The sequence below is a fragment of the Neodiprion pinetum genome, chromosome 6 (genome assembly GCF_021155775.2).
Source record: "Neodiprion pinetum isolate iyNeoPine1 chromosome 6, iyNeoPine1.2, whole genome shotgun sequence".
In the NCBI taxonomy this organism is placed as follows: domain Eukaryota; kingdom Metazoa; phylum Arthropoda; class Insecta; order Hymenoptera; family Diprionidae; genus Neodiprion; species Neodiprion pinetum.
Window position 1 is genome coordinate 30,606,602 of NC_060237.1, and position 21,143 is coordinate 30,627,744.

The 21,143-nt window shown below is 48.9% G+C and overlaps 1 protein-coding gene across 3 annotated transcripts in view; it reads right to left on the reverse strand.

Moving 5' to 3' along the window:
• The window catches only part of LOC124222387 (nucleolysin TIAR), a 376,350-nt gene that overhangs the window by 304,492 nt on the left and 50,715 nt on the right, over positions 1–21,143 (reverse strand). For all 3 annotated transcript variants that reach the window (XM_046633280.2, XM_069137358.1, XM_069137359.1), the window contains exon 3: positions 8,013–8,108. In XM_046633280.2, the coding sequence (XP_046489236.2) occupies positions 8,013–8,108 (96 nt within the window). The remainder of the gene's footprint in view (positions 1–8,012; positions 8,109–21,143) is intronic.

A 21,143-nucleotide genomic window follows, 5' to 3' on the forward strand; every position in this document is an offset into this window, starting at 1 on the left:
GTGACAGCCTCGGTCACAGGAAGGGGTTTCATCCGAGGCGGAAACTCTCGTGCCATGGCTGAGAGGAGAAAGTGCGAACTGGATATTCAATTACGGAATGAGCCGAGCCGGCAAGCTTTACGACGTGCCGCGATCCGGGACGATCGTTGGTCAGCCTCAGCGGGGATGAAAGATGGACGAAGGAACGAATAAAAAACAGATCTCGACTTTCGGGGGATGGACCCTGAAATTAAATAGAGAAGAAAATGGCGCGGGAGAAAAAGTCGGGGATGAACTGTAACCAAAATTCAACCCCCCGCTGTGCCGCCCAAAGACAAAGGACTGTTCATGCCGCGGGGCGCAGAGCGAGAACCGCGACGAATTCAACCCGCCTTTCACCCCCACCCGACGGAGTCGGGGAGAAATACGTATCCAGTTAGTCTTACACCGCCGCCACCGCCGCTGCTCCAATTGATTTTAAATCGATTGTCGTTTGAGCGATTTTCAATTGATCGATTACCGCGAAACCGGGGGGGAAACGAGAAGTCGGATACCCGGTGTGTGTACGTCTATATAGGCGGGTTGAAACTTCCCCGAAGGCTAGACTCGCGCTCCTCCGACTCCGTGGGATCCGGCTGATGGGGGCTCACAATTGAACCCCCGCGGCAATTGAGCTCCGCCCCTCGTGGACCGGCTTGTTTTATCAGGCCGTTCAGACCGCGCATTTTTCACTCTGTATAACCACGCTGTGATCGACTGCGGTATTTTATTTTCTCAAGATTCGGGCAAACACTGGAAAATGACGCGAGGACGCGAACAAGCTGCACGTTGTAAAATCAGGCGCTAGATCGTTGTCTCCGAGTTATCTTTCCCTCGCTTTGTCATCCATCCATGCACTGCGCTGAATCTGGATCAGTTTGATCCGCATTTGACACACCGATATAAAAAAATATTTAATTTTGATGAACAAAAATTTTTATCCAGTTATAACTAAATTTTGAGATTGTATACAACTCAATAAACGCTGTCTCACTGTATTAACACTACTAAATTTTTGTCGATCCCGCAAACTTTTTTTTTCCATCTATATTTTTACCCAAGCGAAATTTTTTGTGAATCGAAGATGTTAAATATTATTTTATCGCGGTGAACAATTGGTGACTCAGATGATTTGGCAAATTTGACCGCACTTTAACGACCGTATAAACTTACAATTAGTGAACTGTACGAATGAATTTAAAATGTCATAAAATAAGTGTTACTTCGTTACGTTCGCTAAATCAGTATCGAAGTTCCCTGTGCATACAAGTAAATAAATTTTATTCGAATGTATTTTTTTCAATATCCGAGCAATTAGGTACTCGATTAATTTTAGTATTTTAAACGAAGCATCGCGTCCTCTCGAAAAATTTTTCCACACATTGCGTCTTAAAATCGATTACCTATATCGACAATGCAAAAAATTAACCGAAACTATCGTTACAGTTTGTATTATCTTCATATCGGTACGTTGTTCGCATAAACGCGAAATAACTTGGCACGTACGTTCGACAAAAGTTCCGCAGCTTTCGCACCGCAGTCGCACTACGCAACCGATGTACGTGGAAAGCAATCTATCCACAAGGTTTGTAACAGAATTTCCCATAAACCCGATGAACTTTACCCCTCGCTGCACGCGTAGGCATCGCGCCATCAGGCTAGAGGCAGTCGCTGCAGGTTCTTCAAGATACCGGAGTGCTAATAGTGCGGGAACGAGTTTGACGGGTGATTACGGTAACGGCGTAAACGAGGGTGGCACGCAGGTGCTGCCAAACGAGATATCCCCCGCACCTTTAACCCTGGAAGGGAAGCGAGAGTCCCTCCCGCTGATCGAGCGCCACGGCGTAAGACGTTTTTATTAATTTCTCTCGGATACAATTAGTTGTTCTATTCGTCAGCGACGCGTTTCATTAACTTTCCCTCGCGCCTCCTCGCCCTCTGGCAAATTCTTCTTTCCTCCTCCTCCTCCTCCTCGGGAAAGCGTGTAGAGGTCAAAGGGAACTCGGATCACGCGGCTATCGCCCCAGTCAAAGATCGACAGATTGGTTCTGATTGGCCCCTGATTGCCCGTGATTGGGGACTATTGGCCCTGCGGCGCCGTCGTAACGTCCACCTTCCTTATTCCCCGTTGTTCGTTGCTTTATTTCCTCCCGTTGTTTCCGCCTTCATCATTCTCCTATCGATATTTTTCCTCACTCCTCTCCATCCTCTTCTCTTTTTCCCCATTCCTCGTCCGCTTCTTCCGATACTTCTTCGTCTCCTTCTTTTCCCCGGATATTTTTTCCCCCGTGATCAGCTGGACCAAAACGAAAAATAATAATCGTCGACCGGCTGTTACCCGGCCACTGCTAAATCACCCCTGACCTCCGCGATCTCTCTCGTTATTTATCCCTAATTAGCGGCAATTAACAATGTAATTGATTACGCGGCGTACGCAACAACCTCTGTGACAACGGCCGCTGGTTCCGTTCTGCAGCGTGTAATTATTTTAAAAGGAAAATTTTACCCACCATGTACGAGCCTGGCGGTGACCCCGGTTTATAAACGGCGCATGAAGAGCGCACGTGTGTTGTGTAGCGGAGAATCCCTTTGTACGCCGGTGCTCTTCATGTACCGGTCCCCCCAATTTCTCAGGGGTAATTGCTCTATTAATTTTCGCTCGAAATTGGAACGCTTTGTCAGCTGAGGCTGCAGGCCGTCCTGACGAGACTCGGGGAAACTGAAATATCGCACGATCATCTTCGTCGCGACGAATCTTTGCCGCAATTTATTTATCTTCATTTTCTTCTTCGACTTCATCCCTTGACGAGACAGGTACCGCTGCAAATTCAACGCCGTTCAGACACGTGTCAAACGAACGACGGTCTTCAAGAGAAGAGAGCAAAGTTTGCCGTGACACCTATTCTTGGAAAACTTTCTTCATAGACTCAGGGGTTGATGTGCAAAACATTTTCTCATAAAAATTTCACCAATGTCAGCCTGACCGCCGGGCACGGATCGGTCAAAGAATTAAAAAGTTATAAATTCAAAAAGCGAAACTAAAGTTACGCGGTCAAATTTTGTCGCAAGAGCGTATCCTCGGACATGAAAAAAGAACAAAGAAAAAAAAAATTGAATCGGAGTAATCGAACTTTGATCCTTTGTTTTTTGTTCGCCCTGTCCCCGCAAATAATATGCATCGGCTATCACTTGTCCCAAAATAGAAAATTTCCCGATCAGGTAGACGAGGTCGACCTATCCGTTTTGGCAATTACTATAAATCAGAATCGCAGCCGATATTTAATCCGGGGCTATACGAGGGTGAGGATTTGCCGCAGGGTCGCACGCGAGCGGTCCCTGGTGTACGGTCAGTGTAAAGACAGAGCTGGATAGCTCTGGACAATGCATATTATCGGTTATTAATCTCCGGAACCGCGATAGCTACGAGAAGAATCCGCTGCGTGGAGGCCGCGCGGGCAAAGCGGTGAAAACGCACGGCCGGAGGGTCGCTGAGGTCGATCAAACAGCCCGGGTAAATACTATTAACCTTGAACCAATCGCCCCGGCAACCCCGCGTCGCCTTCCTTTCCCTTCTCCTGATTGCTTGTACTGTATTGCCGCAGACGTATCCGCACAGCTCGAAGAATTACCGACTCCGGGAGTAGCACGAAAATAAAAGAAAAGCAAAGAAAAGTGAGCCTGACGACGAGTTTGAACGGGGGTGCAGGAGAAAATTTGAGGAAGAAGGGAATTTTTGGTGGAGAAAAAATGAACGAACGGCGAAGCTTGCGTGGCCCGTCGATATAGTCGCGCACGAACTCGACGCTGATACATAAAGTGAAGAGTGAAAATGACGAAATAAAAAATCTAAACGACCGTGTATCCGTCATTCTACGTCGCATCCCTCGCTTATTATCGCCACAGGCACCGTTTTCCTGGAAAATATGAGCTTGCGATTTGGGATACCGAACGCGAGCGAAGAGAGATCGTCGAATTAAAACACCCGTTGTGACGGTGCGAATTGCGATTCTCATCGCGGCGTATCTGCGCCGAGCTGTGACGATTATACGCGCTGGGCCGTTTTTTGGATTACTTTTATCTCCCGTGTACCGGAACGTTTGTTTTCATCTTGGGTTCCATCGGATGCTCGTGATTATGCCGCAGCGAGTTTGTGTGCGTCAATGACAGCCGATATCGCCTGGATATCAAATCATGCGGAAAAGAAAACCTCTCGTATCAATCGAAAATTACATTTTGAACGGCAAGGGATAGAGTTGCTCAATGTATACTCTGTCACTCATCTTTCAGGCGATATAATCTTTCGCCTGGGGAAACGATCACTGGCCTAAGTGACAGCGCTAAATCAGAAAGGACACGTGCCAAAGTGAAGAGAGAAATGAAAGCCCCGTGAATCGCTTATTTTGACGCTGTTGATGAAAGATAAAGCTGGAACACACGACACTTTTTGGTGAAACCAACGCAATTTCTTTGAGGCAAAGTCGTTTCCACCATTTCTCATCACCGTCAGAGACACGGGCAATTGCAGCGGTTCCAGTAACGCTCGAACGCAATTCCGAAAAGCGTTCTTCGCCACGATTACCGCACCGTGCGCGATGTCACTTATTCGAGACTGATTTGCACGAATTGCCGGGTTCGTTACGAGCCGGAGACATGCGTTGGGCTTAGCTAAGCCGTTGCGAAGGCGATTGGCAATCACTCTCGTTGCGAGCTGACCGAGTGGCTGATGGTTTTCTCACCAGTTCGGAAGGTATAATCCAGTATTTACGAAGGGACTCGGTTGCGTGTTGCTCGGTCATAACTATCGAAGTCGAGCAACAACTTTTGTCTTATCAGCTGGGGCCCGAGTCGACCCTGCGAGGGAAGCCCCGAGTAGGCCCAGGGCGGGCGTCTCATGGGACTCGGGCTGACTCTTGCCGACCGACACAACGAGACCCGGTGCACCATTTGCCCCCAAGACGAAGGGGGCCGAGAGGATCGTTGACGGCCGGGGTGAGAGAATGGAAATGGATAACGGGGACGAGGAGTCGTCAAAACCATTTGGGACGGAACTTAGAATTGAGATTTAAGTTATTGACAAGCTACTTTGGCCGGCCCCGCGGTTTATCCCGCGTGGCCCACTGCCTCCAGATTTCCCCAGGGACTCAACCCTTGAGCAGCAGCCGTTCTTCTGCCCACAATCATCCCTCCACACCCCTCCAACCGTCACTCGTCGCTTCCCTGGTATTAATCACGAGCATGCCGTCTCGCCTCACCTCGGCTAGCGGATCTTTCCACCTGCACAGACGTCGATGGAAATTTTAATCTCGAACAACCCTCCCGCGCGTCTCTTCATTTCACGCCAACACACCTATTCCTTCGTGCCTTGGAATCGCTCCACTATTTCGAAATCCTCTCCTTTTACCGGCTGCGGACGCTCTACTCCTGGATTAATCAACGATCGGTCGAAGACGTGAGCGAAATAAATTAATGGACTCGAAATATCCACAACTCGAAAATTTGTCTGACCCAGTCTCACATCTGCCATCGAGCGAACCTTGGTTGTGACGATGAACGGAACGACCCTTCATAGTCGCGTATAACCAGATATCTGAGGCCCCGGATCGACGATTGAATTTCCGAAAGACGCGGGCGGCGACTTAGTGAGTAAAAGCTACATCGGGAGGCGGTTTTAGATGTGCATGTACATGTGGAGGGCGGGTCGGTGTACCTACACTTCGATGCGGCCGTGGTTGGTAATACCTGGCGATGTGGCAGGGTGAAAGGTAGACGGCAGCCCGTTACTGCGAAACTGAACTGAACGGAACGAAACGAAACGAAACGGAACGTTTCACCGTGAGGTTCTTTGAAGGGAGGGCGCGAATTGAAAGGAGGTTGTTAATGATTTCCTCTCGGCAAATCGGGGAACCAGATCCGACCCGTTGAGGAAACAGAGAAAAAGGAAAGCAAAGCCGCTGCACAGACGGGCGGAGAAAGAAGGACCGGACCGATTCGCGGCGGAATGAAGGCGAAAAGGAAGGCTCAGAACGCGGAGCAGCTGTGTGTCTGTATAGATGAGACGAGGAGGGAAAAAGAGGAAAACAATCTGAGAAGGTACGGCGAGAAATCCGACGGTTACCTTACACCGTGTTGCAGAAATGAGCGAGGGTCAAAATGTCGGGGTGGCGAGGAGACGGAAGAGGCCAAAGGGGGAATTCAATCTCTATCAACGAGAAGCGGGGCGAAACGTCCCCCTACCCGCCCACTTCTAATCACGGATTACGATTAGTACGGTATTATGCCTCGGTCCCCGGTGCAGCTGAATTACAAACGGATACAGTAATTGCACCGTGTAGACCTCTCCCCGTCCCACTGCGTCCCTGCACGATACCGCGGGTATTCTTCGTCGTCTCGATGCAGCGGCACGTGGAAGGCGGTACGTACTACACACGGTGTCGTCGGAGCAGACTTGATCTCACGTTAATGCGAGGCAACACCGTGAAATTACCTACATCTGCGATTTGCGGAAAGCCCTGCGGCCCCTTTTCCTTCCACCCCCAGCCCCGCGAAATCGGCTTTGGTCTTGCGCAACCCGCGCTGGATTCTGTTTGTCCAACATCCAGCAGAACCATCGATTGCGATTGGCGCGATATACCCTGTAGAGCTTTTCGATCCCTCCGGAGGGAAGAATCGAGGATAATACACGTAGGCATGGCAGTAATTTGCGGCTGCAGTGGCCGTTCGCCGCGGCCTGGCGAGGCTAAGGAGTCTCTTGAGCCTAGCCTAGACTTCTAAGTTCCGCAATGCAGTCTCGCGGTCGACTAACACGGTCGTCCACGTTCGAAAGTGGCTACGGGAACCTCTGTAACGAGGGGAATTAACCTCCAAGTTTAACGCGATACAACAGTCCACGTTGCGTACGGGTAGAGACGGTGGAACGTGTGGGTGAAGTCTGGAGCGTCACACAGGCGCGAAGGCCGAGGCGAGTGTACTTACCGCTCCTACCACCCGGGCCCAATCCCTTTGGTCGGGGCTATATTCCCGGTCGTTACTTGAAATTGCACCGCGTTCCATTGGCTAAGCTTTTCGCTTCCAATCGCATTCGCATCCTCGCATATTCTCACGGAAATACCCCGCAGGAGAGCCAGAGAGCGTCCTGGAAACAGAGCAACCTTACACCCGCCAGCCAGCCGAGCATTGATCGTCGTATTAGGTCCGTGCACGCTTGTCGCCCCCCGCCCCCTCCCCCCCCTCCCCCCCGGACCCCGTTATCGTACACCCCATTGATGCTTCGATCGATCGACGAGTGTCACGAGCTAATCAAATTCATTAGCCTCAACGATACCTACGGTAAGCGAATCGCATTCACCTGGGGATCCTCGCTACGGGGTCTAACGATACCTGAAAAGCTCGAATCCACCGAGCACCCGCTTGCTTCTGCATCAATTATCAACAAGAGAATCCTTGGCACTCCCATTTAGAACCGTCAAAACTTCTCGGCGTATGAATCTGCATTACCGGGGCTGAAACTACTCGGCTCAGGTCCGACACGAGGCCAGGTGGGGATTGCGGGGGTTCGAGTCAGACCCTGCGGCGCAGACGCTCGTGTTCCTCCTCTTGGCTTGGGATTCCAACTGCATCCCGCAAAACCGGGAATGACATATTCCTGCGGCATTGCCCGTTTGAGCGAGAACGTTACTCCTCACCTGTCGCCTGGCAACCGGCTGCTGGTCCTAAACTTTGACCGCTGTTGCTGAATAAACTTCTACTCGGTGGGCGAAACTCTATATCCCAACAAGGCAAATTCCCGACTCCGCGGCTCACCGCCCGTGCCAATTCGATCATCGATCTTTCGCGAAGCCGCCCGGACATCCGACTTGAATTTTTCAATTCAGGATCAGCCCTTGTCTTCCGGATTATATTTCCTGCCGGTTTCGCCGACGTTCCTCGGTCTGACGAAATCTTCCTTATTTCGAGGGCAGATAAACCACCTCAACGGAGAAACTGAGCACACTCACCTTGTCCAAGAAGAGCCGCTGGTTGAGGGCGGCGAGAGCTGCGGCCGCTCCGAGGTGGTCAGCAAACTCGACAAAGGCGTAGGGGTCGTTGCCGGGCTGAAACAGAGAGGATGAGAGTCAGGTGAGCGAGCATTCGCATCCTCGGGCGAAGGATAAGACGGAGGAAAATCTAGAAAGCCGGGAAGCCCGTTACCATGGCACATGACGCGAACAACCAATCATCTTCCACTCACGTTACCATACCTGCCGCATGCGGAAGTACGGTAATGCACGGCTTTGGTAGGATAGTGGCTGAGTGCAGCGACGTGGTAGAAAAACCATCGAGAGCCGTAACATAACCGTGAGAATATTTTCTCCTTGCAACGGCGATACACGTCGTGATTCGAGGAGCGAAATATCCACCCTGATACAATAACCGTAACACATCCCCGCAGCCAGCAAGTAAACCATCCACCTTCCTTTTCCACCCTCAGAAATCTTCCCCCTCCACTTCGGGTGTCGACGTTCCGAATATCTACGCAAGCTCGAATGCATCTCGAGCAGATATTGAAATAGCCAGCGAACTGATCAACTATCGTTGGTCGATGCCGTGCACCTACATATCTGGATATTTGGAAGCCAACCAGAAAAGGCGTTCGATTGATATTCAAGACCTGCGAGAGGTGAATGAATATCTCTTCTACCTGAACGATCATTCCGATACCATTTTTCGGTAAGCCGTGGCATGTGAACCACTTCGGCATACATTGCTCCGTGCTATTTGTTCGAGGGCCTATCAGATTTTGGATACTGGAATTGGGTGGATAATCCGATTAGTCAGCGTCAAACAGAGCCAAACCGCATAGACGTCCGGTACAAAACGGACCGTGCATCTCTTTGCTGCTCATACTCGTGCATACTTGTGGTGCAAATGCCGCGTTGGAGTTTACAGTTGGATGAAAAAAAGTTTCGAATGATGGGAGGGGGGGAAACCTCTGACAAATACGTATGTACGAGAGAGATAAGTATCGAAACGGGTATACCGACGAAGGTCACTAATTATTTATTGTAACTTTAATTAGCAATTAGAGAACGCGTTAATTGTGCCCTGTAGTAATTGGCTCCCCTCTGCCCTCCGCCATCCGCAGTTGTCGTTCGAGAACTGCGTGCGGCCGCATGCTTTCCCGTTTCCGTGTATACATACAATTATATGTTACGTACAAAATCTGACCCTTCGCAGTGGATCAGGTCGTTGGATATTCGATCGGGATCCGAAATGTTGCAGCTGGAGCTGAAAATTGAAATTTTGTGTTTACACCGGCAGCTCTAAACGGGTTAAAAAGCTTGCCCGGTTTCGATATGTGCGTTTTTAGATTCATTTTTCACTCATGCGCGGCTGACCAACTCTATTTGATTAACGTTTATTTTTGCAGTAATTCAATAATCTGAAACGAAAAAAATTTGCGGCGTAATATTTTTTCGGAACAATTTATTATTGTCACGTATAAAAAGATGAGTTTGAACCTCAAATACATCGGGGATTATATATTTTCCAATATCGGGTGAAATTTTTTTTTAAAATATGTCGCCACTTTGCCTCCGTTATTTGAAATTTCAATATCCTTTTAATCCTATGCGTAAGTATTTTCACGAATTGAGCAGCGTTATGGAAAAATTTTCAATGGAGCAAAAGCAGCGCTTAGGATTTTGACGATCGCTTTGTAACAGAAATTTCGACTGTCTCAGAGTCCCAAGCCTTTGACCACCCTTCTTCTACTTCCAAGTCTTCGGTTCCGTCGAACTTTGACCGCTCTGCATCCGGCCCACTTTGACTCGCAGGGTGGAACTGGATAATAATTTCAAGAGCATCAACTTTCTTCACAGCGATAACGAATAAAGGGACGCGAGTAAGCGGCGTGACGACGCGAACACCGTTGCGGATCCTTAATTGATCGATTCGAGCGTCACGGTCCGGCCGTCGTGAAAGTTCCGCGTCCGGCGTCGCGCCGCATCGTGTCGGGCGAAAAAGAATCGATCTGGGGGGGCGACGGGACGCAAAGATTAGCGGACCGGTCCATTAGAGGGTCCATTAAGGGGTGATTTCACCCCCGCTCTCCGAACGGCGATGCTGCCGGCGGACCAACGCTCAATTGAGCATCGACCGTCGCCCCCGTTTGTCCGGCAGACCCAGGATCGCTGCACCTCGCAGGTACCTCCCGGAACCCCGTTGCACCAACGGGAACCGGGCATAATCAGCCGAAATGAAGTACCGACGTCCCCGGGGCAGCCGGCTGCTGTGTCCCTGGAGCGTGATGTGTCCTCCCTAATTACAACGTCCGCTGGTGTTCCCTCCGCAATCTCCGGACCCTGGAACAGGGACGGTTCGATGCGGCTGCGAGTGCGGAATCGGACCGTGCCACCCTCCCTCCTCGTCGTCGATACGACGCGAACCCCGTGACCCCTATCCCTCCGAATTTCAAACTACAACAATGTTCGGCGGAAGGGTTGAAGAGGCAGGGGTGGGTTGTGGTGAATTCGCTATCAGCTGGACAGGGAGAAGTTTGTGGATATCGATTTTCGAAAGAACTGGGATACAGATTTTTCGCCCGATTTTCATCAACCCCACGGAATCCCCTCAACTCAGCCGTCGATCCATGGTCGCCGATCAATTTAAACATAATTAATCCTATAATTTAGTTACAAAGATGATTACTTTCCAGGCGACTTTTGTATCCGATTACAGTCCACTCGATACGCGTGAAATGACGGGACAGATCGAAATTATACCGTCCGTTAGGCTAGCGGATGGATATTGGGTAGCAATATCTGAGAAGAAGGCTAAGAGCAAGGCGGCGATCCGTCGTAGCCCTGATCTCGGGGTGCGATCTTTACTGCGTGAAATCCATTATTTTCCCTCATCCCCCCCCCCCCCCCCCCCCCCCCCCGCCAGCCCTACGATCCGCCATTAGATCTCTCGAGGTGATTTTCAACGCGGCGTTTTCGTTTAGCAGTTTTTCTTCCGGTTGTCCGGCTTATGACGGCCGGCGGCCCCACGTAGGTACGTCTATGCCCACCCTTTCCCCATCCGCCGTTTCGCGCCCCTTATGTCCGAGTCCGGTCGGCGATCATTGCCGCAGGTTTATACACGGGGGTAAGATTTATTTGGCCGTTTTTTCCACCTCGCGTTTTTGATTTTCCGTTTTTTCCTCCCCCCGTCTCTGCATTTCACTTGTGCTTCTTTTTCATCGCCGTCCAGGGACGACGTCGCAGCGTGCGAACGGCGCTACGAGGCATAAATAGGCCAAACTCCGGTGGGTCTCGCCTCTTCCGTGTCCGGTGTCCGGTGTCCGCGGTGTCCGCCAGGATTCATTACCTCTCTATTCAACTGCAGACGGCACACTTGAGTCGCTGCTTGCAGCTCTCGCCCTCCGGTCTCACGACCCGCGACCCCTTATACCGCGACTCGAACTAAAACTAGCGACTACTCGGAACTTCTGACTTCAGACTTATACGACCCTGTTCCAACCAGTGACCGCAACACCCGCGGTTCGACCCAGACTTGCACCGTCGTCTTATGATTAATCGCCTTACGCCGAATACGCCGCTCGCCGTTCACTAATCCTCAACTCATGTCACAATGTTGTCGATTTTAACCACGGGATATTTGTTCGTCATACTCACCGTGTAATACTTATCTTCCGTGCTTCATTTTATTATACCCACTTTGATTTTAGCTTCAATAAACTCTCGACCCTGATCAATTTAAAGTGTCGCATTCAGCGTCTTCTGAACTGTGTGTAGAAAATCGTTGCGCAATTTGAACGGATTGAATTGACGAAGGGATGAAAGACCAGAAATTGTTTGATGGGCTGTTTTATAAACAGTGTTTAGTATTGAATGAAAAACTGATATCCATGTAAGCATTGAGAACCAGTCTGTTACAGCTTCCGAGCTATAAACAGCGTCAATTAATTTTGGCTTGTATACCCATGGGTCTCGAATTGAATAGAGAACACTTGTGTGTACGATGAATATACGGGGTGTGGGTGACTTCCTTCCTTCGTCTAGGCGGGGGCGGCGAACGCTAGCGGTTGATAATTAATTCAAACGACACCCCGAGTGGTACGGCATAAAACCCGCGATAGATAGCCGGCTGTATTGAATCCTATAAATGCTTTCACTAAATTGATCCGCGCCGGTGAAACGGGTCGGGACTGTCAGCGTGTCAACTTCCGATCGAGGGTGTGTGTGTATCGTGTCAAGCACAAACAGACCAGCCTTCCGATATCCCGTCAGCCCTCGATGCGGGCGGGGGTGAAAACGGAACGCTCGATCCGACGAGAGTCGAGCCCATTAAATAGTCGAATGCATCGGGATCTTTGAATTTATGGATAAGATTTATGGCTGGCGTGGCGTACCGGCACAACGCGAGTCGCTGAGAGCTGGGGAACGGCGATTTTTAAAACGAAAAAATCCACGCGGCTGAGGTATAAGGTACTTAAAATCTCATTTATATCTCACCGTTATCTTCGAGTACATAAATTACGCTTGTTTACCCAGCTAGCGAGTCAGCTGGTGGTAACCATATCCCGTGTTACCAGCGTGTGGTACAAGGAGTAGAATTTTGTAAGTTATAAATAATCATCACGGTCAACGTTGCGACAATTTATACGGAGCAATGTCAATTTCTGATCCCGATTCAAATTCTCTCCTTGAAAGGTCAGCCGACGTGACACGGATGTACGTTTTGACCGCCACGACGCCACTTGCGGATTCCCGTAAATATTTCACTAAACCTCTACGACCCTTCGACTCCCAGGCAACGTTTCAATCGTCTTGGGGCGGAAAATCAGCAGCCGAAAGTCGGAAATGTGGGTCGTGCCTCTTTTACCTCGAGGACCTTCGCACTCGGTCTGAACCTCGCACGCTTTTCAACACCAGCACGCGTTCTCCTAATTATACGGATACCTTAACCGGGTGAGTTTGAGTTCAATAGAGGTGAGAAGCCGCTGTTGGGGCGGGGAAAAATCAATTAAATACCGGGAAAAGCGTCTGGTTAAACATCTTTTGGCCGAAGGACTTCAACCGTTTGAATTTTAATCATAATAGACAGTTTTGAAAAGGAAAATTCCGAAACGATTACCAAATTGTGATGAGTTGATTGCACCGTAGATTTTGTTGCGGAACGAAGTCAGCATTTCACATTTAATGATCACGTTTGTTCCACGTCTTCAATTTCTTTTTGTATCTTACCGCCTCTCTATTTCATGTATACTTAAAGAAGCGGGAAAGTTGAACTTTCACTTAACGTCCACGTTTCGATCTCTAACAAATTACATTCGTACATTTTCACACGGGCGTCTACCTATCTAATAAATTTTTTATCCAATGACATCGCGAGAAGCAATGAAAGGATTTTGATCGTACTGTTCTAAATCAATACCTTTCGTTCTAACTTGAAACTGATTGGGTTTGAAAACAAAGCAACTCATCTGCAGCCGAACTATTTGATGGCATACAAATTGTTTCATCTAACACAAAAGATTCAGGTATAATTTTAACTCTGGTTCGGTTTCGCTCAATCATTAGATTCGGAGCAAAATCGGCCAGTCTGTACACGAGCTTTTGCATCGATAAAAGTTCATTTGTAAAAAATTCTTATTTCCAAAAATAACGACGGTAGCGATAAGTTCAGTCAATTTCCCCGCTTGTTCGTTTCGCAATCTTCTGAGAGAAAGCATTTCTCTGTTGCTGTTCAGGACCGCGTCGCATCGTCCGGAAATAAAGCTCGAAAGTGTGTTTCAGGTTAAGCAGGGTGAAAAGAAAAAAAAAAAGAAAACGCGAAATGCGAAATTAATTTACGAGCGCCTCGGTGTGGCGGTACGGCACTCGGCAGGGCAGCTCCCTAAAGGTGCTCTTAAAGACTGGCAGGCAGATGTAATGCACGCCCTCGTCCAACCGAGATGGACGAAACGACGCGACGTCGCGAAGCGCGGCAGGCGTTTCGGGCCCAAGACCGTAAAACTTTAACGCCCCGGATCGTTCAACTCTGAGGCCGAACTTGCCCAAGTTTTACGGATTATAAATGTTCCGTTTGACCGAAAACATTTTCTCTGCGCGCGTGAAACTCCATGTAAAATTTCCCCGTGTTACCTTTCCGCTCCGGAGAGTTAATTGAATTCGGAAAAGTGAATAAATAAAAATTGAAGCGATTCCCGATGCGACGCGATATCGCGCCACTCGGTCTCGATTCATTTGTTTGCTTTGATAAGCCGGAAAAGCTTGTTTACTCGATCAACCGTCGGTGCAACTACATTCACTTCCGAACGTCACGCCGAGATAGAGTGACTAGGTTTCGACGCAAGCTCGAGATTAGATGAAACGCAGAGCTTGCAGCCTTCAGCTAGCGCAGATAACGAGATGATCGTTACCGGTCGCTGCGAGCTTGTTATTCCGGTTGACGTGTTTATTCCTACATCCCGTTGACGTTTTTTCGCTCACGCACCTGCTCAGTGAGAGCGGAAAAATCGCTTCTCTCTCTGTCCCCCTCTCTTTCTCTCTCTCTCTCTCCCTCTCTCTCTCTCTCGGTGAGCTTTTATTCGGGCGTTGAAAAGACGTCCTAACTCGGTCGCGGCCGAGTCGATGGCACTGTGTAAGCCGGATTAAATGCCCGGAAAAAAAAATCCGAAAAGAGAGACGCGGCCGTCGTATAGGCGACGCAAAGCTCTCTATGTACGCCTAAAGAAATAGGCGAACGAACTTGAATGAGAGATCCGCCCCTCGACGAGACGAAACGACGAACCCCGGATACACCGAGTATTGCGCCCTCTTAATATCCGTCCTCCCAAAAAGAGTCGCCAACGCCGCGCTTTCACAGTCGAGAGAGGTAAATGCTGCACGATCAAACGAGATCTCAACGACTTGAAAGACACCCCGTCGCGTCGGCCTATCACCCAACATTGCCCCTCTTACCATCCTTCTTCTTATTCTTCTTATTCTTCCGATTCTCCCCCTCTTCCTGAGCTGATGCCTGTCTTTTTGTTGGCGGGAGTCACTTTCTCCATCGGCAACCCACCGAATAGTAGGTACCTACACCGAATTCCAGCTCTTTCACTTTAATTCACGTCTCACACTTGACTTGGCCTGTTAAGGGTGTAGGGTGTTGTTGCCCTCCACCCTCGAATCGCCACTCCGCCGTACTTTGGCGTATTTCACTTTTAAATTTCGCGAGTATCTTCCCCTCCTCACCCTCTTCCTCCTTCTCCACCCCTCGTCACGTTGATGCGATTTTAATTGTTTCGATCGGTTTTCCACTCGGCAATGTTTTCCGTCCTCCCATCCCCTCGACCTCCGTCATCCTGCGATATTTTCTGACGGCCGATCATTAGCCTTCCTGCAGTACGTCTATCAACTGTACTTACCTATTACAGTCTGCCCTGCACTGTCAAATGCATCACGCGACTGTTACATTCAATTTACTCAAACCACATTTGTTACTATAGGTACACTTGTACCCTGAATGCACACTTGAAAACAAATCGAATTAGTAGCGCGAATAAAAGCGCCTCTGTGAATGCAGGTATAATCTCGTCTTATCGTTTCTGAAAAGAAGAAGAACTGTAAAAAACCGTTTGCCAAGTAAAGAATATGTTTGTTGTAGAATAGACGTAGAGTACCGGGGGTGGAAAGCTCTATGCCAAACACGAACGAACCCGGGGTAGGTACAAACACATAAGAGGGTACGAAGCACGCATTGTTGTTGGAGCGAGGGGGACGTGGGCAGGGCGTGGGGATGGGGGTGGAGGTGGGGGTCGGGGTGGGTAGTATATCTTAGCGGCAGCTTGTGCACGAACGCGAAAGCGAGCTAACGCTGCCACAACGTAGTGCCCGAGTTCCAGGGAAGAAAAAGTTTCAATAATTAATTTTACCTCGGACAACGCGAGACTCGTTATTCAACCTCTTTCGGGAAACTCTTTCCTTGTTTCGAACTGACGAGCAAGACTATTTCACGTTCATTTACCTTCTTCTGAAATTTTTGAGTACCTGCTTTGTTCGTTTCTTCTTCATTGTTCGTCGTTTGGCTGTATCGAATTGAAGTAAAGACGAATCATGCATCGCCACTCGAACAATTTCCATAATCAACAAGATACGATTAGCTTGACGCGTTGACTGCACGCGTGCAATCATAATTCAGATTTGAAGATACGTTATCGGAATCTCAGAGTGTCAATTATCTCAAGATTATGGAGACAAGGCTCTCACCCATGTGTGTATAAACGGTAAAAAATGTGACTTTTTTAATGTACGTATATATCTAATCACAAATCAATTTATTCTGTGATAGATGAAACATTAAAATGATCGATTAACGGTGAATGAAAATAGCGTTTTCAATATTGAGAATGAAAACTCGAACAGATTCACTTTCTCTTGGAATATATTATGTTCAATATCCCAAAATTACCCGCACGCTGAACAATTATATATTGTCCATATATTGAACAACAGCGTTGTATCCATGATCTCTGTTCCGAAAAATCTACTTTTTCTTCCTCAACGTTACCCCGCCTGCGTTTCCTTCAACGATCAGGCAATGTTGCATTCATTTGTTCATCTGCATTTCGTACCGTACCACTGGAACACTCTGTGAGTATAAACGTAGAAAGCAAGTGCAACACTATGAGGGATTCGTACGAAGCTGGTCGTTTCATCTCCGTTTTTCTCTAGGCATTAGCTCGAATCGTACGATCCATTCAACAAAATCAGCAATACGGATCAGATCATTCCTGCCGCACAAGAAAGACCCGAACCGGTAGTTTATCAGACTGGAACCGCAACTCGGCGATGCGTTTCCTCGTTGAAATGAGAAAATAGTTGAAAATCGAGGGCTAGATGAAGTAGCACGCCGTGAAGAGCGACGCAGCCATTGGCTGTGTGCATTGGCAGTGCCACTGCGATAGTCTTGGTTTTCTCTAAAAACCATCGCGCCGGTCTTACTACGACGACGACCTTGCCCTGTGCAGGAATCGATGGAACGCGCAGGTTCTTCCGGGTCGACGATCGGTGTCAACTGAAGAGTGCAGGTCAGGCTGAGAAGTCAACTTTGAACCTTCGATTCGGGAGTGGGCAGCGCGTCCCTGGGGATCGGGAAACACGGGGTCCCGGCACTTGCAGACAATGCGTACCTACGGAGGAGGCGGACCTCCAGGGCGACGACGTCGAGGTCGGTTGCTGCGCGTGGCGGGAACACAATGCCCATTGTGTCTCGTCGACCGGGACGTAGGAATACCCGGAACAACGTAGAGCCACCCACGTGCCATGGAGTATTACTCCCTCCCTCCTTCTCTCTCCTTCGCTCTCTCTCTCTCTCTCTCTCTCTCTCTCTCTCTCTCTCCCTTTCGCAGTCTCTATCAGCAGCACGTACATGACGAATACGTCGGTGTGCTCCCAACGGATAATGGATATTACCGTTTCTGTTGGAATAAAGAACTAACTACACACCGGCACTCTGTTGCGATGTGCTTCAACACCTCCTTCAAGACCACGGCCGATTCGCAAGACTGTATGTTCGGGGCGTCTAGTTTGGATTTGCAATTCCCCTTCCCTGCCCGCCAAGACCGTTCATAGACAAGAAGTTCAATGAATGTAAAATCTCGAATTTTTTTTTCGCGACCATCACGTTCCCACGAGTCCTGCATCGCCAGTCGAACTCTTAAAGGATCTTAAAAGTCGATCTGGTTAACGTCTAGAATGGCTAATGGCAAACCCAAGATAACAGTCATAGCGTAAGACTCCCAGGTTTGACAATAACTTAGTTTAGGTCTGTACAATCTTAAAAATAACTTGTGGATAATATTATGTTAAAGGAGCACAATATAAAAGAAACGCGGCTTGGCAAGGACCACTGTATACATTGCTCCGGATTCTTGTGTCTGTTGCATCGACCATTAAATCTGTTATAGCTGCCGATGAGGGAAAACAACAGAGGGAAGTATTTTCGCTTTTTGATTCCGCGAGTGATTGCGCAGCCGAAGAAAGAACGAATTGAGAGATCGGGAGCGGTTGAGCGGTGAAAGCGGGTGGCGCCCAGAATCACCGTGTAGGGCTCCAATATGCAAAAGTGCTGAATTCGCCCGTAAAACGCATACGGCGCGTGCCGATGCGGCAATAGCGAAAAGCTGTTCCTAGACGTCGGAAGAAGAAGAAGAAGAAGAAGAAGGTTATCGGGAAATTGAGATCTCCTTGAGGCGAGTCGTTCACCGTGTTGCACAGTTGGAGTACGGAGTGCGGAAGTGAGGTGAAAACGAAAGAAAGAAAGAAAAAAAAAAGAAACAGTGGACAAAGAATTTAACATCGAAATGAACATCGCCGAGCGGGTGGAACCCCCGCAGCGCGAAGGATTATACTCTGGCATCCGAAACGAGGCTGTAACAAGTTTCGAAGTAATAACAGAGAAAGTTCGCTTTTGTAAGAAGGAGCGAACAATACAAACCTCGATGAACGTTTCGGGTGGTTGAGGAGGGTGGGATGGGGGTAAGAGGAGGGAAGGCTCTCCTCTCGTCTCTTAAAAAAAACTTTTTTATAATATCCAAAATTTGAATTTGAGCGCTAATTATTCGCGAGGCTCCTTCCTTCCACCGACCCGACCCGACTCGACTCGACTCGACTCGCTCGCTCGCTCGCTAAAATATTCATAATTTTTCTTTGCCAAAGTTTTCCTGCGAGCTTACGAATTTACCGCCCTTCCCTCCCCTCCTCGTCCCCCTCCCTCATCCACCCCCTTCTCCGCAAACCCCGAGACTGTTGCGCCGTTTCGCATTGTGGCCGGGCCGTGTCGCCGTATCAAAAGCCTTAGCACCCCCGCCTCTACCCTGGAATTGTAAACTAATGCTTCTTCGCCGGGAACAGCACCCGGTAGTCCCGGTTTCACGATTTCTTCCAAATTTAGGGGATTTTTGAGAGACCAAGATAGGGGCGAGGTTTTTTATTTTAGGACAATTTAGCGGATTTCGTACGGGTGAATATTTTCAGCTAGATTCTAGTTTTGATTAAATCACCCATGAAATTGAACCGAATGAAACTGTGTGTTTGAAACTTTTGTTCAATAAGAAATTACTACGTATATTACTTCTGTACGTTGCACAGTTTCTTGAAGTTAGCACTTTGCGGCTTCAAGCTTACTTTATGCTATTCGTTTCATTTGATAAATTTGCATTTCTTGATGATTTGCGATGCAGAGAGACCGCCTCTGGACTATAACCGATGTATACTGCGGTACAAAGCGAGCGGGCATCAAACGACGGGAATACAGTTGGGCGATTGTCTGGAGCTTTCATTCCTGCAGCTGCACTCGCCTGCGTGCCAGCAGCGTACCTGCCGAGTTTGATACCCTTGTGAAGCGCCGGTTCTCGTCTTAACTCGGTAACCTGAGTCTCAAAGCGCTCTCTGTGCCTCGGCTCTCCGAGTTGCGGGCCACTTTCTTCTCTGCCCTGGGGGCTGCGCTGATAATTCAAAACGTACCCCGTACTGTATATTCTTTCTCCCTTCCCCTTTCGCCCCGAGCTGCAACGTCTGCTGAGGATAATAACTTTGGCGCACGATGCGTCGAAAGCGTATAAAATAATACCGGCGAGCTGATTGACGCCGAAACGACCGCTTATGCTGCTCGGGGGTGTTTGGCCCCCTAAGTAAATACATATGTCATGATTCCGAGGAAAGAAGTATCTGTCGAGGCTTTCTGTTTTTCACGGAATGATGAGAATTCTTGAAAGGGTTTTTCCGATCTCGCCCCGAGTCTCACAATCTTTAAACGCTTCTGAATAAAATCGATCCGCAAACTCTATTCGATATTAAAAGCTTGCAAGTGGCATAATGTAAGCAAAATATACTCAAGATGTTGGAGATTTTTCCGATATCACAGCTCAGGTCTTAGAGCTTAGAAAACGAGCTTCGGAGAGCAAGGTTCGCCGGTAATAGACTCGGTGCAGGGCGGCGAACAGCGGTTCATAAATACCTGATGCCTGAATACAAGACCGGCGTGTGCTGCGGTCAGGATAACCCGGAAACCGAGCTGAGGCGAAACCGAGGAATCGGAAGAGCGGTGCGGAAACCGCGGCGGGCCGGCTCGCTGTTCGAAAATCAAAGCTCAAAATATACAAACGTATAAAGTTGTACGCTTTTCCAGGCGTTAGAGGAAATTGACTAATCGCGAGCGATCCTTCCGTATCCCTCATACTCGCGGCTCGTTCCAAGCTGACAAGAACGCCGAGGTACGAGCGAATCGAGTTATAAATTTTGCAAAAGTAATTTCGGAACTCGGCTCTCTTCACAAGTGCCTCTTCGGCTCGGAGCCGCGGCCATATCAAGACATCAAAGTGATTCCCTAATATGATTACGAAAAAATTCACGGAGAGCCCGTTTTCTTCCTCTTTCCGCACCTCCGATGGACATCGGGTCGCAAGAACGCGACCGGCTCGTCTTGTCAAAGGCTCGGAAATGCTTGCGGGGAAAATATTTTCGCTTTAGAAAATGCACTGATCGCGTTTTATCGACGCGGCATTTTTCTCATCTCCCACTTTCCCAAAGCTGTAACGTTTAAATACAGCCGAGGGAGAAAGCTCGCGGTATTACGAGTTTATTTATCGCCCGCTGATGCGGCGTGGATGAAAAATTGCACCAACCGAGTTATCGCCCCGTGGCTCAGGCCGAATGGCTCGACGGCGATCGAGTTATCGGGTAACGCCGGGAACTCTTGAAACCACCGGGTAAGCACTCGAGATTCAGGCGGAATTGCAGCGCGGTTAGCGTTCCGCAGCTCCGGGTTTCGCCCCGCGTACGCGTCATAAGTGTATGTGTGCTCTACGCGTGCACGAAGACCCGGGATTTTTATTGAATAATTAAAAACGTCAGTGGCAGAGCCCGATGGCGTTGCAGCGGCTCTTGAAATTTGCATCGGTGGAAACGGGAGCGGATCGGCGAACGAACGGAAAACGGGAACGGAGAGAGAGAAGCCTCGACTGGGAGACGCTCGAGAAGCGCGTGTATGTGAGAAGGGGAAGAGGGGGGGGAGTTATTATTTTATAAAGGAAAATATTCTCCCTCGGCCAGCTGTAAATGCTCCGCCACCCCCTGTAGCACAAAAATCGACGACAC